This window comes from Cryptomeria japonica, chromosome 6 (assembly GCF_030272615.1).
Source record: "Cryptomeria japonica chromosome 6, Sugi_1.0, whole genome shotgun sequence".
Lineage (NCBI taxonomy): Eukaryota > Viridiplantae > Streptophyta > Pinopsida > Cupressales > Cupressaceae > Cryptomeria > Cryptomeria japonica.
In genome coordinates, this window is record NC_081410.1 from 73,322,625 (window position 1) to 73,348,904 (window position 26,280).

The 26,280-nt window shown below is 38.6% G+C and overlaps 1 protein-coding gene across 4 annotated transcripts in view; it reads left to right on the forward strand.

The window, feature by feature from the left end:
- The window catches only part of LOC131064192 (exosome complex component RRP41 homolog), a 215,563-nt gene that overhangs the window by 174,221 nt on the left and 15,062 nt on the right, over window positions 1-26,280 (forward strand). For 3 of the 4 annotated variants that reach the window (XM_057998240.2, XM_057998241.2, XM_057998243.2), the window contains one exon: window positions 16,806-16,895. In XM_057998240.2, coding sequence (XP_057854223.1) covers window positions 16,806-16,895 — 90 coding nt within the window. Of the gene's footprint in view, window positions 1-16,805; window positions 16,896-17,144; window positions 17,508-26,280 lie in introns of those variants that run through there. The other variant, XM_057998242.2, reaches the window with a different exon arrangement.

Genomic DNA, 26,280 nt, shown 5'->3' on the forward strand with positions numbered 1-26,280 from the left:
TCCACTAAGATGGTAATTTGCTGCCCCTATAAGACTCCTCATACCTTGAATGGATTGTACCTAGGAGTATCAAAAAGAGTAGTGATAGTTCCTTCCTTCACCTCCTTCAATGAATGTAATGACACTTTTTCCAAGACTTAATTAATTATTTGCAGCGGAATTAATGGATTAAATTTTAATGTGAAGTTCATTAATTAAAGGTAAATATCATTAAATTAAATGTAAATGATAATAATTACAAAGTAAATTAACAACACAATAAATAGAATAACATAACCACTTAATTTAACCATAATATTGGCAAATCATATATAAAGCATTATCAATATCTTATAGCATCAAGGTTTTCCAATACTTGTCTTAATCTTGAGTACTTGGAATAGTCATTCTCACTCCAAGAAGATTCTAGTGGCCTTGGGTCCTTTATGGCTACGACACCCCATAGAGGAAACCAGTTCTTACACAAAACCAACTATATTATCTATAATTCAAAGGAATAGTCACAGGTCTAGGCTCTTGTACGACAAGCATGCACTCCAGTAGGATAGGTTCTTACACAGAACCTCACATGCCTTCACGGCATGAAATAAACACAACCCTGGCAGGATACTCCCGAGTGTACACCGTACCCCGAGTTGGACACACGCTGTGTGCCCCTTCTCCAATGCCCATGCCAACCGATGACCTTAACCTTCATTCCTTTGTTCAAGAATAAATGTTGAACATGGTTACAAAACTAAGTGCAAGAATAAATGTTGAACATGGTTACAAAGCAAGAGAACAAAGAGAATTCATTGCATTTGTGGCTGTGTTCACTGCTTGTACATGTGCCATAACTCAATATCCACACCAAATAGGTGTCCGTTTAGCTTTTGATGAATATAGATTTTTTTGGAGAATAATGTTGTCACTAGAAATATATAAAGAGGGGCTTGTATTGGTTTATAAATCGTTCGAGATATTGTATAGAGCAAGGAATGAAGGTCCAAATGTTCATAGGTGTGTTGAAAAAGGTTGAGACAATTGTATTGCGAGGGCAGCTTGCATGTAAGCATCCTTTTGTGCTTGCTAAATTGTTATTCTTAATAAAAGTAGTATGATGTTTTGTCACTACCACTTATTATGGTTTTGTATCTTTGGGGAGTTTGTAGGATAAATTATCGAGTCTATGGGATTCATTTTATTTACAGCATGTATGTTTCTTGATTTGTTCAATGATTCACCCACTCTAACAACTATCGTTTGAATTACAAGTAGCATAGTAAGCATAAATTCTTGAGTCTATGTGAGATGCATTTTATTTGCAGCATGTATATTTACTAATTTGTTCAACAATTCCTTCACTCTACTAACTATCATCTTACAAGTAGCACAGCATGTTAGCATATACTTCTTGATTTGAAGATTCTCAATTTAAGAGTTTAGAGGTCACTTTTATTGATAGTGACATAGAAATCCACTCAATATTCAGTCACTTGTTATATCTCCTATGACTTCTATTCATCATCTCAGTTTGCCTTCCATTGCACAAAGCTATCATGTGAGCTTCTCATAACTCAGGAAGGTCAGTTTCTGAGATTTTTGAATGTTTATTAAACTTGTTGCAATAACATCAGGATTAGACCACTCAATAGTGGCTCAACTGTTCTGGATAAACTTCTCAGGGAAGCTAAGGCATGGAAAGGACATTACAAATAAAGTCAAGAGGTTAAACAAATCAAAGGGTACTGTTGATGTGTTTTTTATGGACATGCGAACACAAAATAAAATACCCAAGAGTATCTAATCCTCTCTTGAACAAAATCTCTCAAATGCTGAAGATTAGCTTAAGGATCACTTGAGAAGACTCCAAGGTTCATGAATGTAGGGTTACTACGTGTGGATAAGCTCTGTTGGTTTGATGTGATTATGCTGGAATCACAAGGGGACTTACATTCGAATGCTTGAATGCTTGATTCGCTAGAACTTAGATCATCTGATATTTCAATGTTGCGATGCTTTTGATCCTAAACTAGCTAGAGTTTGAAAAAAGGGCAAAAGGAAAGGGTTGAGTCTATTCTAAGGCCTAGAATGTAAGAAGATGGATGAATGACTATATGGAACCCTACCGAGCGAGGTCTCACCATCAACTTGAACAATTTGACACAAGCTAGGTGCAATCTTCTAAGGGGATTCCAAAGGTGTTCGAATCAATACCATCAAACATTGATCACCATTCAAGTTAATGCATAAGCAATGAGTGTAGAACGATTCGAAGTTAAGCTCATATCATTCCAGTTGACCACACAAGGTGCACTTACAATCAGCAAGAGGTTAGTGGTATGGACTAAATGGATTCCACACAAATACATTCAACAAATTCCTCCACTCAATCTAATAAACATGAAAGCAAATTGAGAAGCAAAGAACATGCGAGTTGTTCAAATAACAAATCAAATTCACCATAACTTCAATGAAATCAATTGTTCTTTACAACAAAATTTGGCAACAATCTTTGTCTTCTCCTACTCTAACTTATATTCTAATTTCGCTATTCTTCTAAGCTATCTTTTATTCTATTCTATTCACTATTCTAGCACTATTAACTATTAACCAACTATTAACCTTTACAAATGAAGAGCTTGAAATTTTATAGAGAGCTCATTTACAATGAATGGCCAGGATTGAATCTCCACCAATGGCCAAGATTTTACAATGAAACCCTAATTAGGGTTTGTTATAACAAACTCTCCTTAGCCAATGGGAAAAATTACATTCAATGAGCGTGGACCAATAGATGTCAAGGGTATGTACATCGGAGTTTGTGCATCCATGGGTGAGCTTGTTTCATTGAACTTAGACGTGTTGATGTGGAACTTCTTCGATTGGTAGAGATAGTGACTGGGATGATGACTAGGACGCCACCTTTAACTTGCACTTTTGTAGACTGGATAGATCATCATGAAGGAATATTTCTTGATACTTTTAACATTATCCAGCTGCTCAATGTGATGATGATGATGAGAAGCAAACTTTGATTAACTCTTTTGAAACTATCTACTTCTTCAATTGTGCTCAATGTAGGTCCTGTGACGACTTGGGTTGATTTTCTCCTTCTCATGATGCACTTTGAGTGGATGATGCACTTGGTTGAATGCAACTCTTTATCGTACTGACTTCGATTCTTGAATTCCCGAAGGGAATTCAAGATTGCAAAACATCCTTCCATCATGTTCTAGTGCCCTTCCTTTATGTACCATGGCCTCGAGGTAGTTAAATGATCTTTCTTTATAGTCTGTAATATCCTCATGCTTCCATGATGTGGTGAGAGCCTTCAAACACTTTGAGATCTTCTCTTCCTTGATGTTCTTGTGTTTGCTGATGAAGTCTCCTCATGATCCTGCATAGTGGTGATAGGAAGTACTTGTCATTGTGATAGGGAGATTGCTAGGAAAGTGCTCAAAAGGCCAATTTGCTCAAGTAGTTCAATTTGTTTCCCCAAACATTTGTTTAGTCTGTTGTATGTGTTTACACAATCAGTCTTGTGGTTATAGTGCCAAGTACTTCATGGTTCACTTGCCTAACAAACTTCCCTTTGGGTGTTGGCTCATACCCATGCTCAAATCTACTCAAATTACTCACTCCACCCAACTACTCATTCTCAACCCCTGCTCTTTTTGGCACTTAACACACTGTTTCAGAGAGAATCTAGGAGACTCCAACATGGACATGTGGGGGCAGCAAAGTTTTGTTCAAGCTTTGATAGTCAAACTTAGTTTTAGACTCATAGCCTTTGGCTTGCTCAAATGCACCAACAAAAAGATCCAAATCTCCAATTGAGGTTATGCACTATCCAAGGTTCAATTGACACTTATCCCACTGTTTAGGATTGTTCTCCTAAGGTTTCACAAGCACCCAACTCCTCCTTACAATCGGGTTATCCCACTGTTTAGGATTGTTCTCCTAAGGTTTCACAAGCACCCAACTCCTCCTTACAATCGGGTTTGAGCATTTGACCAAAACTGTCATTTGTGTGTTATGCAACCAACAGGGCTACTAGGTCGTGGAGGCCTAATTGGCACTTTTTTGCTTACCCTGCCCAACGGTGGGCTTCTTGACCATGGAGGATGATTTGGTTAGTGTGTATTAGGTCTAAGCAAAGAGATTTGTTTGGTTTTGGACTCCTTCAAAGTGGTTTAATGATTGTCCACCATTTTAGGCTTAAACATAGGGTTTCATGAGGGTTTGGGTGCTTCCACCATAGATTCTCTCCATCAAACTTGTTTCATCCTCCCATACTGCTTGGAGACCTCTGCCATAGCAAATTAGAGCTTCCCCTGCCTTTGTTGGACCAGCATTATGCCAAACACTTGGCAATCAATTCAAAAATCAGTAAAACTGTCACTATGACAGTCAAATCACTGCCCCTTTACCAGTCAACAAACATTATACTTTGGGACCTACAAAAAGAAGAGTTTTGAGTTGGACAAACACCTCAATGAGGTCTTCAAACATAGATTTATCTCCCATTACAATGCCTTCTCAGTTACAAGGCTTGGATGATGCTTTTGAAGCATTCCATAAGCAAATTTACAACAAAATTCAGAAAAAACAGTGAACTCACTGTTTTGTTTACAAAGTGAGAAAGATTAAATGGAACAAGCCATTTTAACACATCAAGATGATGCTTCACACCCTTGGTCACATGTCCAGACCTCTGCCTCATTCATTTGTTCACTCCAAATTACTTTTGGGTGCAAATCTTGAGTTTTTGTTCATGCTACTAGCCAAATAACCAATACTTGCCTAGTATTCGCTCAAGTTCTTTTTCCAACCACACTTTTGGGACACAATAGAGCATATGTACAGTATATACATGATTTCCAACTTGACTAAATCCATTATGTGGGATCCCAGACCTGGATTAGTCAAGTGGTGACATTTTAGAGCTTCAAACCCTTGACAGGGCAGCGAGCAGGCAAAAACTAAAAGATTTTTTTTGATAAACCAAAACACAGTAAAAACCCTAACACAGAATGAAAAACTTTCATATAACTATGACACAAACTCCCATGAAAGAACAGTACGGAAATAGTGCTCTGTACAGACTGTTAGAACAATTTTTGCTCAAAAAGCATGAAAAACAGTCATATTTCATTAACTTCTTCTTGTTAATACCAAGCCAACCTATTTACAATGTTTGAAGTGTCCTTATATAGGCACATTCAAACCATTTCAACCCTTATGGCGTCCATAACTACCTTGTGGAGTGATTTTACAACTTTTCTCACTTTTTGTCAAAATATTGCTTGACAACATTGGCAATTTTTTACTCTTAGTGCATTTTTGACCTATAAGACAAATATCTTCCACCTAATCATTTGAGATGGTTTAAAATAAATAAATACACCTACTCCAATTCCTTTCTAGGCTTGTTACAAGGTTTTGAGCATATTTGCACTATAATGCCATTTTTGGCTTACAAGGCACTATGGGCCAAAACTGGAAATAAAACTTGAGAAAAACTATCTAACCAACTCTAAGATAAACTTAAACTATAATGAAACCTAAAACACACAATTGGACTCTTACAATAGTCCTTTATTCAATTCTTGATCCCATCAGGATCAAACAAGCCAAAATTGTGAAGGTGCTCCTGCACCACATTGTCAAGTCATTCCTTCTATCCTTGCTTGTATATCCTGCCTTATGATGATTGTATGATCTCTCCTTTGCCATATTATGATCTCTCTATGTCAATATGATAGAATGAGAACCTTGAAGATATCCCACTCTATTGCTTGCAGCTGTTGAATATTTGAATATTTTCAACCTAGTAGCACTTTGAGTCTTCTTCATGCACTTGAGGTGTGATGAATACTAAGAGGGGGGGGGTGAATTAGTATACCAAAAATTGCTGTAAACAAAATCTTAAACAATTTAGCAGATAATTGGTACTTTGAGTCTTCTTCATGCACTTGAGGTGTGATGAATACTAAGAGGGGGGGGTGAATTAGTATACCAAAAATTGCTGTAAACAAAATCTTAAACAATTTAGCAGATAACTAGTACTTTGAGTCTTCTTCATGCACTTGAGGTGTGATGAATACTAAGAGGGGGGGGTGAATTAGTATACCAAAAATTGTTGTAAACAAACTCTTAAACAATTTAGCAGATAACTGGTACAACAGATTCACTAATAAACCGGTTAAGATAAATGCAAACCAAATAGCAAACAAAGCATTCACCCACAAGAGCACAATCACCATAACACAAAATGTTTGACGTGGAAACCCAAATGGGAAAAACCACGGTGAGAAGAAACTCACAAGTAACTATCTACAGAATAGAAACCAAACCGGTTAAGGTCGTACAATGTTCTTCACTAGAACAAATCCTGTTAGGAATCTAGATCTCTGTTAGGAGATAAGTCTTGTTAAAGACTACCTTGTGAGAGGATTTCAGATTCACAGTTGTGAACCACCTTGTTAGAGGATTTACAAAGGCTTTGCCAGGCCTACCTAGTTAAGGGTTTCAGACTTGTCGAAGATGTGAGTAATCAACAAGTGAGTGATCTAGATACTAGCACAATATGCTTGGTTAGATCCTTGATAGCTCACTGCTAATGCATTTCTGCATTACTTAAGTCTTCAATATCTCCACACTCTGAAAGATCCCAAATGGATCCTTTTGTTGTTGCTGCTGTAAATTCTTAATTAAACATACTATATTTTATAATTTTCCGGTGATCTTATAGAATAGACAGAAGTTGCAGAAAGGGATTGTTTCTTTTTGGGTTTTGATGTTATAAGTAAAGTAATTGATAAATAGCAACAACTATGAAATAAAACAGTAAACAATGTTCATATGTAAGAACACTTAAGCAATTTGAAAATACTGCAAATCATACCAGGCAAATAACCTAGTTTAGTATTCAACAATCCATACATTTATTTGGAGCTGTTATCAATCTGGATTGATGCCAGATGGAGGAATATTACTGGCAACGGACAAGGAAGACCAAATAAGCTGAATACAACCCTTCAAGCCAACATACAAACAAGGCGTGGTTGCAAAGGAGGCGTGGAAGCTGCTGCAAATCACATGCCAACTGAAATAGACCAGCCGCCCTATTGAAACCCCCAATATGCACGCTGAATCTTCAGAACAAGAAGATGTGTCTTCTACCTCTGACAATCTTTGTGCAATCTTAGATAAATCCACTGTCAACTCCTGCTGAGGCTACGTCCCAGCAAGCTCAGACCTGGGATGTTTGTGTCCCAAACCAAAATCACTCTTCCAGAGCAATTCCCAAATTCGCAAGTTTCAAAATGATCAAAGATGCTATCAATTAGGTTTTCATCTCCTTATAACTCCTTTCCCTTTGCAAGTCGAACCCTAAAGAATAATAAAGCTTGCGCTTTATAATTAAAGTGACACTTTCCCAATTATGGCATCAAACTATAGAAAAATATCACTTTATTGTGAATAAGTAGTTTCAAGCATCCAAAAAGACTCTGGGAGGTGAGAATCATGTAGCAAAGTTCAAGACCTTTTCAACGAGCTATAACACATAGGCATATCAAACCAGATGAAGCCAAAAACCCCTTATTACTTCGAAATGGCTATATACATAGCCTTATTTTAATTTATTTATTCACTAACTTAGGAAATATTTAAATATATTAAAATATTTCCATAGATCCAATAATAGCCCAAAATAGCCAACCAAACATGAATCTGACTTCGCCACCTGTCTGTGACTGATGCTGGACAAGATGGGCCAACTAGCAGTCCCATCCCTAAAATCTAGGAATACTCCTAGAAACTAGGAAACACACCCAATCTTCTTGAAACTGAAACCATGGTATGGTCCCGTGGAACCTCAAATATGGAAACTGCCACAACCTCCTAAAAAGTAGGGAATCGCCCTAAAAAGTAGGAACCTCTCTCCAAACACCTGTAACTGCTCAAAAGGATCCTGCTCTACTCCTTGGTCCCCCAGGTGGTTATTCAGTCAACTGCCAGTTCTCCCTAAAAAATAGGAACTGTCGTCTGATGGTCCAAAATGGCTCACAGAGCCCCTGCAAAGCTCCATGACCCTCAGAATGAGTCCCCTAACCATGTCATTGACCTACGGGAACTCGAATGGTAGGTCAACCCCTTCTCATCTCATGTCACCTAGAAAAGGGGACATTACACACTCTTACTCTTCACACAGACCTAATCTTCTCTTCTATGATCGCACATACAAAAACCCTCATCATCATTTAAAACCCTAGACATGATGTCCTTATAAAGGAGTCTGATTTCATGTCGGTCCACTAGGATTAAATTACAAGTTCCTAGGTTCAGTGCATCTAGACACATTTGGTAACACGACACAAAATCACCGCCAAAGTGTCGGTGGATGATAACTCATCACAGAAATATTGGTTGGTAACTCATCACAGAGTAATACCAGTTCATACAATTTTACCGACTACTGATTTTCAAAAATGAAGACTGGAAAAATGTTAACTATCGCTTTGTTCCTTTGTACCACTCGAGATCCTCGAACCGCTTGAGGTCTTCATACCGTTTTGGGTCTTCAGTCAATTTGTGACCGGTAAACATCTTCTGCAAAACACCGATAGTCTAAAGACTATAATACATAATACCGGTTGGAACAATTACTGGTTGAGCATAACTCATACATTAAGAAAGTGTTCACAAAGCAAGTGTGTGTCCATCAATGACAATCACAACGTCATCAAAATGCCAACAAGGTGTTCTTGATGTTGATGAAGCTTCTTAAAGAGGTCCTCCTTGTATCTTGTTCTTGGTGTTGAAATTTTCTCCTTGAGATCCATACTCCAATCTTCCTCCAACCCGATCCTTTTGATCTCATTCCTTGCCTCCTGCACAACAAACAAATGGGCATTAATCTCACATGATATATAACCTTCACACACTCCCATTTTGACTTGATCTCTTATTCTATATGTTGCACGTCTGATATGTGTTTCTATAGGGGAGATTTGTAATGTCCCTACTAGTTAGAGATCACTGTCTAGCAAAACAGACTGTTAGAACGCAACAAATATATATATAACTAATCTAATTTGCAATTAAATTTCAATTACTTAATTAAAACTAATCTCAATTCTTATTTAATAAAAAGGATACGAGTGCAGTACTGGGACATGTCCTTAGGCGGTTGTAATGCTCGCCTTCTTGGAACCCATTTTGGTTCCAAGCCATACTAAGAAATCGATGGATAATTCGATTCCTGTATTGGATGTAACATCTTACATCCAAGCCTACCAAGGAAGATCATCATATATGATCACTTCCTTGCCTTGGATGATACATCTTATCATCCAAGTCTACCAAAGAGGACCGGCCAGATCCGTCTCTTCTTGGGTGAGCTTTGACACCCAAGCCATAACATATATGCATATGAATACTCAGTATATACTGCCTACCAGGGATTGTCATAATCCCTGAATTAGGCTAAGGGACTTTTCTCCCAATAGCCTCCATCACATAGTGAAATTATTGTTCTTCATATAACATTTTATATTTCATTATCATCTATGTTTTATGTCTACATCTACATATTCCTCAATTACTATTATTGTTCCTAAGTACTTACAAATATGCTGCATACATACATATATTTATTGTTACATACCCATGAGACAATATTATTATACTTCTATAAATCTGCCCAAGAGATTGGTATACTATCTCACATACGACAGAATCCATATTAATATATATGTGTGTGTGTGGTACACAAGTCCACACACATATACACCCTTGTGTGGAAGTTAATCGCTTATTTGTATGCAGTCCACATTCCGCAGCTTCTCTTCCTTCACGCTTCCTCTTTTCCATTTTCTCCCCCTCCTTTGATGATTTGTCCTATCTTTTTATATCTTCCTCCCCATCGAAGGGGCATAGCCTTTGGGATTATGAATCTCTTTCCAAATAGGACATGTCTTATGTTTGTTAATTACTAATCACACCACTTCCTTGCTATTATGACTATCGATGTAGCCTTTGGTAATTAATCTATACCTTTCCAGTGTATGCTGACTGCCGCTAATTGTATCTCCTTTATTAAACATTGGATATCGCATCATTCCTTAAAATATCGGTTTATTACTTTACCTAATGATATCGATATGTTTTGTAATCATTACTGATGTTTGATTATTGTCTTGATAGTTATTATCAGAAGTTAACCAATCACATCCTTATTTATTATTGCAGCCACCCAATAGTATACACCCATTATTTTAGATGCCAATCTTTGTATTATCAACTAATCAATGTTAACTCATCTCTTACTTCCCTTATCGATTACTACTGGTCTCTTAACACTTTGGGACTGTAGATGAATCGCTCCACATAACTTGGTCTTAGACTGTACGTTTGGTTGGGTCGACATATCCTAGCAGTCAATAAAGAAATATCTATCTCCTTTTGATAAATATAATCTCTGCTCATGTTGTTACTACTTACTAGTCATCGCTTGGCCCTATCAATGAAATTCATCATTAATATTACAAATCGCTGCTTAAGATTGGGATAATCTCCATTTGTTTTATGGAGTTTCCATGTCGCTGAAGTTATTTCGATGCCTTCTCTTTCTCTTAGTCGATCTATCTTGTTTGATTGCTTGCATAGACTCCACAACTTCAAGACTATTCATGCCATACAAGGCGCATGGGATCAATTATTGACCATATAGAGATTACTGGTTATCTAACATATCCGACTTCTTTACGGATGATAATCTGATTCATTATCTCAATTTCTAATATTTATAATAATATTGCTTTATTCTTATTTGAATATTTTCAGAATATTATTAAATAATAATGTTTAATAAATAAACAAATATCTAATAATTTCAATTAATCTTTCATTAATAAATATTATATTAATAATATTCATTTCATTTAGGTTTTATATATATAATGATCAAGGAGGGGACATGATTGCTCCTTTTGATAACTGAATTCACTGTCTGGAAGGTAAACTTAATGTCCTAGGGCAAATCTGGGCTGTCTAATGATGAAGTCCACTAGTTGATATGTCTCCCAGCTGGGTACATTCGGTTCCTCTTGCTATATAATGAATTTGCCTTCCTAAAACATCAGACCTGTATCTTTAATGCTCAAATTTATCTTCCTGGATCATCAGGTCTGCACCTTCAATGTACAATTTCGCCTTTGTGCTGTAGTAATTCGCTTATGTTTTGATGAAATTCGCTCATGTATTGATAAAATTTGCTAAGTCTGCTCTCAAATTCACACTTGGAGAGAAGAATATGTTTGAATTGGTGGTTAAAATGAATATTTTGACCCTTCCTTATATATGCGAATTAGGATAGAGTCATGGCTTTTGGAGTTTTAGGCCGACCTAGTTTAATAAAAACAAAAAAATAAATTGCTTCTTTCCTTAATGCTGGCTGACTTAACACATTAGAGGTCTTCCTTTTAGCAATTCGAATTTTGAATACTATTTTGGCGCCAAAAGCTTGTCTTTGATGAATTCTCTCTTGGACCTTTGCAAGGTACATCGTAAAGTTCGCTCTATGACCTTAGCAGGGACATGTCTAGAAATTCTCTCTAGGACCTTTGGAAGGACATGACCTTGGTGAAATTTTCGCTCTAGGACCTCTCCAAGGACATCAATTCAACATTCGCCTTAGGACCTTTCTAAAGAATTTCGCTCCATGTCCTTTGGAAGGACATGATCTTGATAAAAATTTCGCTCTATGTCCTTAGAAAGGACATGATCTTCATGAAAAAGTTCGCTCCATGTCCTTAGCAAGGACAAGGTCCAAGGTAAGAAATTCACTCCATGTCCTTAGCAAGGACATGAAAAAGTTTGCTCTATGACCTCTCCAAGGACATTCGTTCTATGACCTTTGTGAGGTACATGTCTTGATAAAAATTTCGCTCTTGGTCCTTTGGAAGGTTCACAACTCAAAATTCGCTCTAGGACCTTTCGAAGGACAACACTCAAAATTCGCTCTAGGACCTTTCGAAGGACATGGGAAAGTTCGCTATAGGACCTTGGCAAGGTACATGACTTCAAAATTCGCTCTGGGACCTTAGGAAGGTACATGCCTGAAAATTCACTCCAAGACCTTGGCAAGGACATGGAAAAGTTCGCTCTAGGACCTTAGCAAGGACATGAAAAAGTTCTCTCTAGGACCTTAGCAAGGTATAGGGGTCTACGTGAAACTCAAGGAGGACACAATTCATTCAACCAAGGTTTATTGTTGCCACTAGAAATACAAGAAACCTAGGCATGATACAAAGGAGTCTTAGATCTACTTTCATGCTCACAACCGACTGCCTTCACTCCACCCTAAGGAGACCAACCTGACTTAATGACCCTCTAGCTACTTGAGAAACTCTATCCCCTAAATGCAAAGATTAATAGCCAAGACCCTAAGACAACCTAGAAAGCAAAAAGTGGGGAGGGGTCCTGTTGTGACGTATTCACACATCGCCCCATTGCAAATGGGGACCCCTGCTTTTTTCTTTCTAGGGTTTGTTTTCTAGGTCTTTTAGGGTTTTGTCTGTTAGCCTTTGCAGGATGAGTGCTGTCGAGGGGATCGTTGGATTACAGGCTTTGCTTGAGCCAGGGTGAGTCCACAGGGCCCCAGAATTAGGGTTTCTTTGAGAGTCTTCCTTAGGGCTTAGTTTTGCTCTTGTTGCTAATTGTGTCTTGCTTGGTGAGTGAGTATCATCCTTGAAGGTCTGAGTTAGGTCGAGTTGGTGAGTGATGAAGTCTGGAATGTCATCTTGATCTTCAAATGCCCTGAAATTTGGCTAAGTCTGGAATGCCCTGATCCTGAAATTTGGTTAAGTTTGGAATGTCCTGATCCTGAAATTTGACTAAGTCTGGAAAACTGAAGAATCCTCCAAAAACTAGATTTTGCAATATAACTCCTGGAGGTCCGAAACCACTCTCAAACATCCTGAAAGTATATATGGAATATAACTTAAAGTATAAGTGACATCTTATTTCTTATACTTAAATGTTATATTCCATAAAATGATCCTGACGGAGAGTCCAAAATGTCAAATTTCGCTCCTGACCCTTCCAAAGGGTCCAAAGTGAATTTCGCTCCTGACCCTTCCAAAGGGTCCAGAGTGAAAATCCTCCTAGACCTCATTTCCTTCCCTATTTGACCAAATTGTGATGTCCAAAGCATGTTGAAAGGGGAAATGGACATGATCTTGCCTTTGAGAGTGTTTGGAAGTTGTGAAAATGAAGGATTTTAGCCAGGAAAGGAAATTTCGCTCCTGACCCTTCCAAAGGGTCCAAAGCGAAATTCCTTATAAGCCTACTTTTTAACCTTTCTTGGACATGAAACCTTGTTCCTAGGGCAATGAAGGATGAGATTCTACCTTGCAAAGAAGTTTCAAGTTGAAAGAATGATGATTTTGGGTCAAGAATGAGATTTTCACTCCTGACCTTCCAAAGGGTCCAGAGCGAATTTTCTCAAAACCTCTCTTTGCTATCAATTTTTTGCTAGATCAAGTGTGGGCTAAGGTAAATTCAAGGAGAAATTGCCCCTGAGAGTGACTTTAAGTTGCCAGAAACCATGAAAGATGAAGGAATTGAGCCTAGAAGTGATTTTCGCTCCTGACCCTTCCAAAGGGTCCAGAGCGAAAATCCTTAAAACCATCTTTTTTCCAAAATTTGAGCAAAGCCAAGCTTGGACAAGGGTGTGAGAAGGCATTTGGATTGCCTTAGAGTGGATTTTGGTTGCCAAGAATGCAAATTTTGAAGCCTAATGAAAATTTCGCTCCTGACCCTTCCAAAGGTTCCAGAGCGAAATTTCTAAGATTCCCCTTTTTCTTTGCAAATCAAGACAAGATTTTGGTTTTTATACCCTAGAGAGGAGTGAGACAAGATGTTCTATGCCTTGGAGAAGATTTGAAGTTGAAAGGATGGCAAAATAGCCCTAAAACAAGATTTTCGCTCTTGACCCTTCCAAAGGGTCCAGAGCGAAAATCCTAAAATCTACTTATTCCTTTCAAATTTATGCTAAGCTATGCCTAGACCAAGGTAAAACATGCCCTTGAGATTGCCTTTGAGTTGATGTTTGCCTCCAAAAGTGATGATTCTAGGCCAGAGGAGGAAAATCGCTCCTGACCCTTCCAAGGGGTCCAGGGCGAAAATCCTAAAAACTCCTATTTTGCTTTACAAAATCAAATCAAACTTGGATTGGGTGAAAGAAGAGAACTATTTCCTAGCCTTGTGAGGTGGATTGAAGTTGGAATGATGAAAAATAAGCTACAAACAAAGAAATTCGCTCCTGACCCTTCCAAAGGGTCCAGAGAAAAAAACACTAAAACCATCCTTTTCTCCAAATTTTGTGCTAAGTCAGGCCTGGACTAGGGTGAGAAAAGCTATTTGGAATGCCTTGGAAAGATGTTTGACCTTCAAAAATGTGAATTTTGAGCTAAAGTTGGAATTTCGCTCCTGACCCTTCCAAAGGGTCCAGGGCGAAATTCTTATAGGGTCTGTTCCTGGAGAAAATCTTGGGCAAGTTTCATGTTAATATCTTTTTGTTGACGATTTAAGTTGAAAATGCTATGTTGAAATGAATTTATCATGTGTCCTTAATCATCTTTTGGTTTGTTTTGGTAGATGAAAGAAGACCAGGCCAGGACAAGGACGACCTTCTCTAGCCCAGCATCAACAAGGACGACCTTCTCCAGCCCAGCCTCATCAAGGACGACCTCTTCCAGTCCAACATTTGAAGGAAAGACAAGGTGGCATCCCAGTCATCACTCCTCCAGTCGGGTTGGTCCACTTCAGCACGTCCAGATTCAATGTACCTGACTCATCAAAGATGGCACTAACTTCGATGTACCTACCCCGACTATCCATTGGTCGAATATTCCAGAGAAGACATGTGTCCAAATAAAGCAATTATTTCATTGGTCAGAATTAAGTTTGTTGTAACTAACCCTAATTAGGGTTTTCATTGTAAAATCTTGGCCATTGATCTCAAATTGATTTGAGCCATTGAATTGTATTGAGGGCGCTATATAAGCCCTGGCTCCTCATTTGTAAAGGCTAATAGTTAGTCAGTAGTTAGAAGGTGAATAGTTAGCTAATAGTGAATAGTCAGTTGATAGAATAGCAATCAGAGTAGAATAGCAAGAGAAGGCAAAGATTGTTGCCAAGATGTTGTTGTAAAAGACTTGTAAAACTTAATTGAAGAAATGGTGAAATCTTTGGGTCGATTCAACAATTTGCATGGTCTTTATACTTCTCAGATTTGATTTCATGTTATTAGATGAGTGGAAGAAATGTGTTTGATTGATGGTGAAATTTGTATATCCATACTACTAGCAATTTGTTGAGTGCAGACTTGCCTTGTGTAGTCAATTGGAATCATTCAGCTTAAGCTTAACTTCAATTGTCGCTTCTTCACTGATATGCATCAGCCTGATGGTGTCTATGCTTGTAGCGATGATCTGAACATCATAAAGCTTTCCTCTGAAGATCGCACTAATCTTATGGAGATGGTCCTGGGATGTCAAAACAAGACTTAGTTAGAATTTCACCAAAGGTTATTCATTGCTCCTACATTCTTAGTGTCAGAATTAGATCCTTTCCTTGCCCTCATCCTTTTTCTTTTTTTTTCAAAATCTAGGACAGTGAAATCTTGTGATTTCAGCAAATCAGACGTTCAGGTCATCGAGTGTAAGTCCCCTTGTGATTCCAGCAAAATCACATCATACCACAAAGAGCTTATCCACGAGTAGAGATCCTACATAACAGGAACCTTGAAGCTTCTCCGATTGTTCCTTCTGTGATATCTTCAGCATTCGGGAGCTTTATTCAAGAGAGGATAAGGTACCTTTAGGTATTTTATTCTGTGTTCGCATGTGCATAAAAAACACATCAACAGGTCCCCATTTGCAATGGGGCGATGTGTGAATACCTCACAATAGGTACCAAAATGAAAGTATATAACAAGCTGAAGAAAAGAACAAATCCTTTCACACAGAAGGCAAATCGACAACCAATAATGAAGCGAAAATCTGAAGGAGAGTAACATATTCAACCACCCACATGGCTGTCAACGACAAGAAGTCCTTTACTTAATGTAACTCCACACGACAAGAGCTGAATTTAAGTCACGTCATGGGAAATGCTTTGGTTGATGATTCAAAAGGTAAGATTAACCCTTACACAACTTATACAGGACTTGTAGCCTATGCTCATTTGAGCACTGGTGCCAATTTGGATCTTAAAGATGAACGACTTCCCCCTTTAGTTAACCCTATTCTCACCGGGTTTGGTATCCCCTCCTACCTGAATATCCTTCGGCAACCTTACCTTGCCTCTCATGCCCATGGGCTTTCACCTTCTGTGCATTTTCATCATCTAAATGTATTCTAACTCTCCATCTTTTCTTTAAGGTCAGAAAATAACACAGATGTAAGCTGTTTGTAATATGTTAGAGAAAACATGGTTGAAATATCGGGGTCCTGCATAAAGATAATCTATTATGAATGCCATTATTTCTTCTCATCATTAAGCTTTGTGAAGATACCTGGCACTAAGCATTGTCCTTTTTTTAAAATTATTAAAATATAATTACACACAGAAAAGGAATCTTAGTATTTAGGGAAATTTACCAACTGTTTATGAGATTAGATTCATCATTTGTTGGGACAATGCTTATCAGCTTATTAGATCCAAAGGAATATTTTATAAACAATTCTTTTTCATATGGCTTGTATTATTATAAAAACTGATCTTCTTGCTACTACACATTTTTGACACAGATGGATGCAAAGCTTCCACTGGACATATTTGAAAGTGTAATGCAACTAGCAATTGAAGGTTGCAAAGCAATAGTTCGTTACATCCAAGAGGTAAGCTTCTCAATCTAGATTTTGGTCAAATATGGTGGTCTTTATGGTCTCTAGAAGAGTGTTAGAATCAGAGCATGCTTTTAGTGACACTACAATTGAAGACTATTTTGCTCACTGTATCTCATGGAATTTGTTTCCCAAGACACTTTAAGTTAGCTGTTGTTCTAGCATAAGTACTGGTTGAAAATAATTTGTTTTGGTTGTTTTATCCTCAAGATATATGGCTTGCTGCACTTTTGTTTTGTACAGCTTCAGTTGGTCTTGTGGTAAAGGCATCTATACTTGATAATACAGTTCGCATGTTCGAACCCTGACGGGGGTAGGATTGTTCACTTCAAAACAAATAATCTTCTTGTTGATGCTTGCATAGGGTGGATCACATACACCATATTGATGTCTGGCCTGGCTAACCTAAATATTTCCCTTCAGCTTTTACCTTTATAAATAATATTAAGGCAAATAAGTAGTTGAAATCACAATTAACTTAATTTTCATTTGACATCTTCCAAAGCATAAATTATCATTTCCATTGTTCTGAACATTTATAATATATATTATCACACACAATCATAAAATCCGGTTTTGTTTTTGGGTGGGCTGCTTATGGATTCAAGGGAAAGCAATACCATTTGTTGAGATTGCACAAATTATCTTTCTTATCTAGGAAGGTATGGCATATTTAAATTGTTCTTGCAAGTTTTGTAGGAAGCCAATATAATTATATGTTCATGACTTTTAAATGTTCTTTTCATCCTTTTAATTACAATATTAGTTTATGTTTTCATGGTTGCGCTTGTAACTGCTGCTTCAGAAACATGATTTTTGGAGATGACAATAAGATAAAAATAACCTATTTCAACAAGGGTGTGTATTCTCAGAAGAAGTTGTTCGTTTGTGCAGCATATATGCTAATTTCTCTGTTTGGGTGACAGAAATAACAGTGGGATGTTTTGACCTTCTGCTTAGAGTATTTTGTTTACTTTTCTGCTTTTTTGCTTATGCATTACAGTAAGATATATCTATGAAGGCATCGGAGGACATCGTTTGTCTTTCAGAGATGTCTTCTCTAGTATGGATACATCCCTTCTAAGACAATTTGTTTTTTGAGACATGTACTGATTTTAAAACATATTCTCCTTCCTATGGTACACATCTTCAGGTTAGACAACCGGTAATCTGAGCATGTGCAAAATACTCTTATAGCTAGAAGTTTTTACCTGTAGGATCATTATTTTTCAAGGTAAACATAATGAAATTCTGGACCAGATTTTGATGATTAGATGTCTGCAAAAGCATGGAAAAGTCGAGGATGGATTTGGTCATAATTTGTTGTTCCACGTGGTAGTATTGCCACAATGTTTTTGATTAATAAAAGCAGGGATTTTGAAAGGGCCCTGACCCTTGTACAAAAGGATAGATAAAAAAGATAGATCAAATAGCACTACAGAGCAAAAAGAGACAACCAACACAAACAGAAAATGAACAACAAAAGTCATAGAAACTTACAAACACCCAACCCAAAGTCAGGGTGGTTTAAAGCCAAATTGCTCCAAAGATTTTTGTTTCATAGTGCACAAGTTAACGACCTCTAAGCTTTTTCTCTTGACCCAAGGAGGAGAACAAGCATTTAAACATGAAACCAAAGAAGAGGTGTCCATCTTCTCACAATCAATAGGGGCTTTCCCTCAATTTTCAACCTTTTGAGCAGCCTTGTTGTTGCAACAATCTTCAACAACATGATCCTTTTTTCTCCCAACAGGCTGCCATTTCTCATTCCTGGGGCAACTAGCAGTAGAGTGACCCACTTTACAACAGCAATGACAAATAATAGAAGAGTCCTAAAAAACAACCAGCTGCACCCACACTCCATACTTGGAGTGAAGAGAAACCTGAGAAGGGAGCTCCTTGTTTTTCTCCATAAGCACACAAAAACAAGCACAAATCAAACACTTCTTAAATTTTGTGACAGAATCAGCATTAAGATACTGTCCAACAGTGTTTGCAATGAGTTGGAAAACTTCCTCATCCTAGAATTCCAAAGGAAGCTCCTAGGAGTTGGACCCACACTAGGAACTTACTAGTATCATCATTCATAGGATTAAACCCACGGGCCCAATGTTTAAGGACAAGTCCATTGTGCCCCATAAACCAAGGACTGTCTAAAAGGGTGCTGGAGCAATCATCCGGATTTGAAAAAGAGAACAAGAAAAAATTGTTAAGCATAGCAACAACTTCAACCTTATCTCTTAGGTTCCACCTCCGACACATCCATCTTCTGCCAACATCTATGTTGGGACAATTCCCACAGAATTTTCCAACAAGTGAGTTACTGAACCAGGCCTTCATCTTGCAAGTAAGCAAGTTTAGGTTAGCAATTTCCATCCCACCCACGTTTGTCTATGTAGGAACAAAAGACTCGGGGGAAGTAAACATCCCCTCAACCTCAGCATCCACACCCGACTGAGGGGTAACAAGATCAAACCCTTCAACTTTATCCTATGTAGGAGCAACAGTCTCCAAGCACATCTCAGCATGGTCAATAGTCACACAACCAACACCAGGAGAGGAAACACCAAGGAAATCCTTCACACCAATATTGCAAGAAGGCACAACAGTGGAGGAGGAGGCCTTAGGCAAGCTAAGACAACTCACACCCAACAAAGCATTTCCATTCTTCAAGGAAGAAACACAAATTCCAAAAGATCTGGGAGTCCTTCCAGGGGCAAGAGGGGAGACCGCCTCACCCACCACCACATTAACATTGAGTTCCTGAAGAAGAAAGCCCCTTCGAAGAGTGAACACAAGGTCACCTCCACTAGAATTAGTTGCGACATGTTTAGGACTAGGAACAAAATGATTCAACTAGACCCTCTATTTTGCCTCTTGCCAAAGAGAAAAGAAGGATTCATCTTCATCATCCTCTACATCCCACCACTCAACTTCGGAATCACAAAACCCATTGGCCTCCAACCCTTGTTTAGCCAAATGAGCCTCCAACACAATATCAAGGAGAAGCTCGTCCTCCTCCACACCCTCAACAGGATCACTAACACCACAAACCCCAACAACCTTGCCATCGTTAGAGCAACCACTATTAGATTTGTTGTTGCAGAGGGCAATTGTTGCACAAGAAGGTTGAGAATCCGACACCAAAGCGATAGGGCCACCAAATTTGTGCGCCCTAGTGACCCGAGTAGAGGAAGAGTAGCCCCTCAGTGAACCCAGAGCAAACATTGTCATCCTCACAATCGTTAGAGCCATTTGCATCCTTCCAGTTGTTGTCATCAACACCTTCCTCTCTATCGCAGGTCGAAGAGCACCCGCCTACTATTGCTATTGTAGCTAGGGTTTTCGCTGCCCTGGCCTTCCTTGCGCACATCTCTATTTCAAAATTGCCCAATTATGGTATTGCCACAATGTTACAAGAAGATTGTGAGAGTTCTTTTGACAGCAATTTTTTTAAAATACTTCAAGAGGAGGTAAGGAAATTCATGATCAGATCTAAAACATATCACTTGATGGATAGTTATCTAATGAAATGAAGCCTGACAAATTATTCTGCATGAGGATCTAGTAGGTTGCCATATGAGTCTTCATACTGGAACAAGGAAGATCTTTCTGCATTGATCTATTGACCCATTGTTGTGCAACACTCAAGAATGGTTCTTCTTGTGCATTGGCTAGAAAATAGGGAAGTCCCTAAAGAGAAAATTTATGCCTTTACTTCCTCCAAGTCAAGTCCTAAGGCACAAATATGTTTTGTAACAACAGACTGTACTGAGATGAGTTGAGGCATGTGATTTGCTAAAAACAAATTTCCACAACATTGCCAAGTTCTTATAGGATTACATTATAACACAATTTGAACTTTGGATGCACATTGCATTTGACATGTGATGGAGAAAGAAAAACTGTTAATGAGCTCCTGCAACAATTCCTTTGAGATCAAAATCATATATGCATTGTGAAGTCATTATTAAAGAGAAGATAGCCAATCCAAGGATGCATATAAGATCCATGCTCAACAAAAGGAAATTTCACAACCTCAAAGGAAATGATTGAGAGCAGAGGTGTCTTGCTGTGTTGCTGTCATAATGAATCACTTGCAGGATTATTATAGGGCATGCATCAACACCTTTAAAAATTAATCAACACCCAATATTAATTCCAACCACCATCGGGCAAGTGATCTTGGATGTCACCCCCATGCAATAGGATGACAAGTCACCCCAAGTGGCTCAAATTAGCTTTGCTAGTGTATTTAGATCAACAACAACACATGGAAAAAACATCGTATCTATTTTTTTGTCATTTGATAAATACTTTTTTAACAAACATATATATAGGATAAGATGTTTTCTAATAGAAAACAAATGAAGGAATCTTTGCATCTCTGACTTAAAGGACACATGAAGGAAGTTATTGGGAGTTTGGGATTGGAGGTATTGAGGAATTTATTCTTTAAGGTATGCAAATTGGGGGAGGCTTGAATTGGGAATCTTGGTAGGGAAATATAGTGAATAGTGTCAGGGATTGAGAGTTGGGCATGTTTCAAACCTTGCACCAAATTAGAGGTATTCTTGCATCTACGACTTCAATAAACATGTATAGAAGGAAGAGTCAAAAGTTGGGGATTGGAGATACCAAGGAGAAGGTATATAAGTAAAGAGATGGGCCGATGGCTGAAACTCCAACTCCGAAAGGTAACTTAGTGCAAAGGGTTGGAGAGTTGGAGTACATAGGGAAAGCATGCAAGTAAGTGGAAGTCCAAAATGTTGACATAGGCAAGGGAAAGGTTGCAAAAGGGATGTTGGGAAGGAGAACTGTTGACGTGTATTTTATACACAATCATACACAGAATAAAATACCAATAGGTATCTTATCCTCTCTTGAGAAAATAGTCTCTAACTGCTGAAGATCTGCAAAAAGGATCAGTTAGATGGACTCCAAGGTTCTTTTAGTGGGGTCTCCACGTGTGGACAAGCTTTTTAGTGGTATGATGTGATTTGCTGTTTCCTCCAAGGCGTCTTATGGATTCCAAAGGCTCGAAGATTCTACTAAACTAAAAGGAACTTTCAAAAAAAAAGCAAAAGAACAGGGTTTAAGGAAGTCTAATCTAGCCTAACCCTATGAACGACTTAGCATGAATGAGATTTGGTAAGACTCAACCAACTTCAATTTTGCCATAAGATAACAACTCAATTGAAATTAGTGCGATCTTCTAAGGTAATAATGATGTTCAATGCATCAAAGACCAAGGACACTACTACGAAGGTACATATCCTAGATACGAAAATGCTTGAAGGTTAGGGACTCAAAATGTTCTCCAGTCGACCACGCAAGGCGTTCCTACAATCAGCAAGAAGCTAGTGGTTTGGATAGCGAATCCTACCAAATATCAAATCTCACACTTAGTCTTTCAAATTAACAAACTACTTTGATTGAGCGTGATTCAAGTACATCCAACAACCATGAAGATAACTTAAGAAATTTGCAACAAAACACCATAACTTCAATATTTTATTGATTTCCAAGTCATCATATACAACAATTGCTTGAATTTCTCTCTTCAAGACTCAATCTTGCTACAAAATGAAATTGCTTCTAATTCTAATCTCTCTATTTCACTCTTATCTGACTATTCGACTATTAACTATTCACTATTACCAAATGAAATGAAAAATGGGGGTATAAATAGCATCCCTAGTTACAATGAAAGGTCCAGATTGAAAGTAAATCAATGGACAAGATCATGACACCTAAACCCTAATTAGGGTTTGTTACAAATGACCTCCTTTTTATTGAACAATATTAAATACATAGCCAAATATTAAATTCGGCACAACAATCTAGGAGGTATCAACCAATGAGAAATAAGATGTCATGTCATCTGTAACAACCTTTCATCTAGAATCTTATTCCCTTTCCAATTCTCTTTCTTAGCATATGCAATGAATTTTGTCACGATTCCTTCGATTTCTGCGATTGGAATCTCGGGAAGATTCTTGATACTCTCTTCTAAGTGGATGACCTGATCGAATGCATCTAGAAGAGCTGCGTCCCAAGTAGGTTCAAGTTCCTTCGTTCTATCAATCAGGAGCATGGTGGCATACATCTGATCATACTGCTCATCTGTAACATCTGCGTCCTTGCGAAAGATGATCTTGATTCTATCCTCAAATTCTTGTATATCCACATCTGTCTCGACCTCGATCCTTCTGCCAAGAATGGTACGAAGTACCTCAAATACTCTGTCCTGGATCGGATTGATCGCCTCCTCAACTTGACCACATCTAACATTGATGTCCTCGAAGAGAACACTCTTTATATGGAGTAAGGTTGACCACTGAAACAAACTGTGAGAATCACCTTCTAAGATCCTCTCCTGCGCTAAAATTCTTCTGGATGTGTGTCTTATAACTTTCAAGACAGGGATGACAACGTCCTTGGTATGGGCAAATGCAGCTACTGTTGCCATCAATCTGTGGATTATCTCAAGAACTTGGATAGCCTGATGAATGATCTTCGACATCCTTGTAACAAATTCTATAGCCACTGTATGAGATCTATCCATCCAACTACATGTACGCTGGACCAGGTTCCTGAATCTTTCTGCTTCATTGATCGATTGAAGGGGCAATGCCTGCACTGGTGATCTAACTGGATCCTGACGTCCCAAAGGTTCATTGATGTGACTGAAATATGTCCTCCATGCACCGACCTCTCTCTCAAGCTTTCTATTCTTTTCTACCTCTTCTCTAAACTTGTCCTTCAATGCCTCAAATGTGTCGGTGGCATCATCTAAAGTCTGCTCTGCTGTGGATGGTCCTAACTCAAAAGTCTGTATATCATAATCCTCTGCTAGGATCTCACCCTCATATTTATCTGCTGCCGGTGTAGCTATCTGCAGTTTTTGGGATCCAGTCTCATCTCGAATCATCTTGGACATCTTTGTAGCCTTCTTCTTCTCTGTTGTCATATGTGAACGTCCAACAAGGCTCTCTAAATCAATTGCACTGTCCTCGTCCTCAATTACGATCACCTTAGTCAATCTTTCCTTCAACCAATCTGGGATATTCGATCTTGTTTCTTGAACTTGAATTTCTTTATGTACTATTTCTTCTTGTCTGGGAGGAGATGTCACTTCATTATCCTCTTCTAACTCATAGTCTTGGAGAGATCCATCTGACGAAACATGCTGTGTCTGTCCTTCCTCCTGTCTGTCATTCTGTACCATCGACTCCATGGACTCTTCCACTCGAACTGTTCTATTTTCCGGTCTGGAAGAAGTACCTGGTGTTTGATCTTTGTTAGCACCTTGCTTTTTCTTGGAAGACTCTTTCTTTTCTGATCTTTCCTTTCTCTTTGAACCTCTTGAATGGAGATTGCCCTCACTGGCACATCGAAGGTTACCTTCACCTGAATTCCTAGGATTAGGATTGCCTTCACTAACACTGGCTCCACCTTCGGCTGGTTTTTCTTCCAAAGTAAAAGACATAGCTATGCCTTGTTCTCTCAACTTCTGATGCTGAACGTCTACCCATCTGCGAGTACAAGACAAGACTGGTGCCATCAAATCATCTAAATCCACGACCTCGGGCTCATTCCAATTCAAACTTATTGTTTTGCTTTCTCTATCATATGAAGACTGGATGTGCCTGCCATTGTCCTGAGCTTGGTCGGCCACTCTGTAAATCCTGCATTTCCTGATGAAATCCAAAGGCAATCTAGAATGTATCTTACGTTTCACTTCAAGATCATCTAGGAGGTTCATCATAAAATCTTCAATTTGGTGCTCATGCCTAAATCTTCTACCGACCGTCTCTTCTAAATGTCCATATGGATCAAAGCTCTCTCTCCAAGCAAAAGATGAAAAAGAATACAAGGCTAACTCCTTCTCTGCGTCATCCATGGCTAAGACATTAGGACATACCTCAACTGAATTACCCAAAATAATAGGTACCTGAACTCCATTCTGATGTCTGTGTCTGAATGCCTTCACATATGCTGCCAACTGCCTTGTTACTTCAAGTAACACAATTCTGTCTGTCGGGTACCTCGGCAACATGTATGGAGGTAAAGGACATCCATGCACTCTAATGTAAGTGAACTTGGGAAACTGAATGAACCAAGCACCGTACCTCTTGATGAACTCCCGGGCATCTTGAGATAATCTGTTGTGAATTCCACCTTGCAGCGTCCTTGTGATGTTCATCGTGAAAGTATCATTGACTAACTTGTAGTTCTTCCCTGGCGGATGATGCAAGTAGGTATAGGATTCACAAGCTCTGACCTCGCCGGGTCCTCTTCCAATCACTCCTCTGTGAGGTAGTCCTGCGTACTCAACGCTCCTGATTAAGGCATAGATGACGTATGAACTCATGTGGAAGGACTTAGTAGCCCTGAGTCTTCTCAACTGTACGTCTAAGCAGTGGCTAATTATCCTAGCCCAATGTATTGTACCCTTTCCTTGAACAATCACCTGGATGAAGTAAAACATCCATTTCTCAAAATAGAAGGCATGAGGTGCTCCTGTAACTCTGTTGAGCATGGTAATCAAATCTCTGTATTCCTCCTGGAAATCAATCCGGTGTGGTGTGTTCGGTACCTTGCTTAGACGGGGACGACTCTTGAGTAGCCAGTTCTTGTTGATTATGCTTAGGCAAGCATCTGGATCATCGTCGTACACTGATCTGGCTCCTTCAATGCTCTTGTATATCATGTCCCTGTGCTCTGGAAGATGGAAGGCTTCACTTATGGCTTCCTCTGAAAGGTACGCCAAAGTGTTTCCCTCATTGGACACAATTGTCCTGGACTGTGGATTGTAGTGACGGGCACACTCGATCATCAACTCGTGGCACTGAATAGCTGGAGGAAAACCGGCCGCCTTAATGATGCCACTCTCTATTATTCTCCGGGCGACAGGCGATGGCTTGCCGATGTAAGGGACCTCTCGAAACTTCTTCGTGCTAAAGTTCCCCAGGTTTGTATCTCCAATGTTGCTCCATTTAGACACGATCTTGGTCTCCACTTCTTCGGTCTTCTGATCTTCTTTCATGAGAGCCGAGCGACTGGTGGATGCTCCCGCCTTCGGGGTCGCCATACCTACACAACATTTCATTATAAGAACTAGATTTTGCAATAAATAGCGTAAATAAGAGAGATAAATTTTTTAGGAAACATCATGATAAGTCTCTAGAGTTATCATTTCCTAAAAACAACGATTGAGCTAAGAGAAATTCAAAAAATCAAAATTTCAAAACTTGAAATACGACGATGAATAAATAAAGCAATAATAATAAATCGTCATACCTCAATAGAGAGCTAACTCTAGAATGCAAAAACAAAATTCGCCTAGGCAAAAATTGAGGTATAAAATAATCTT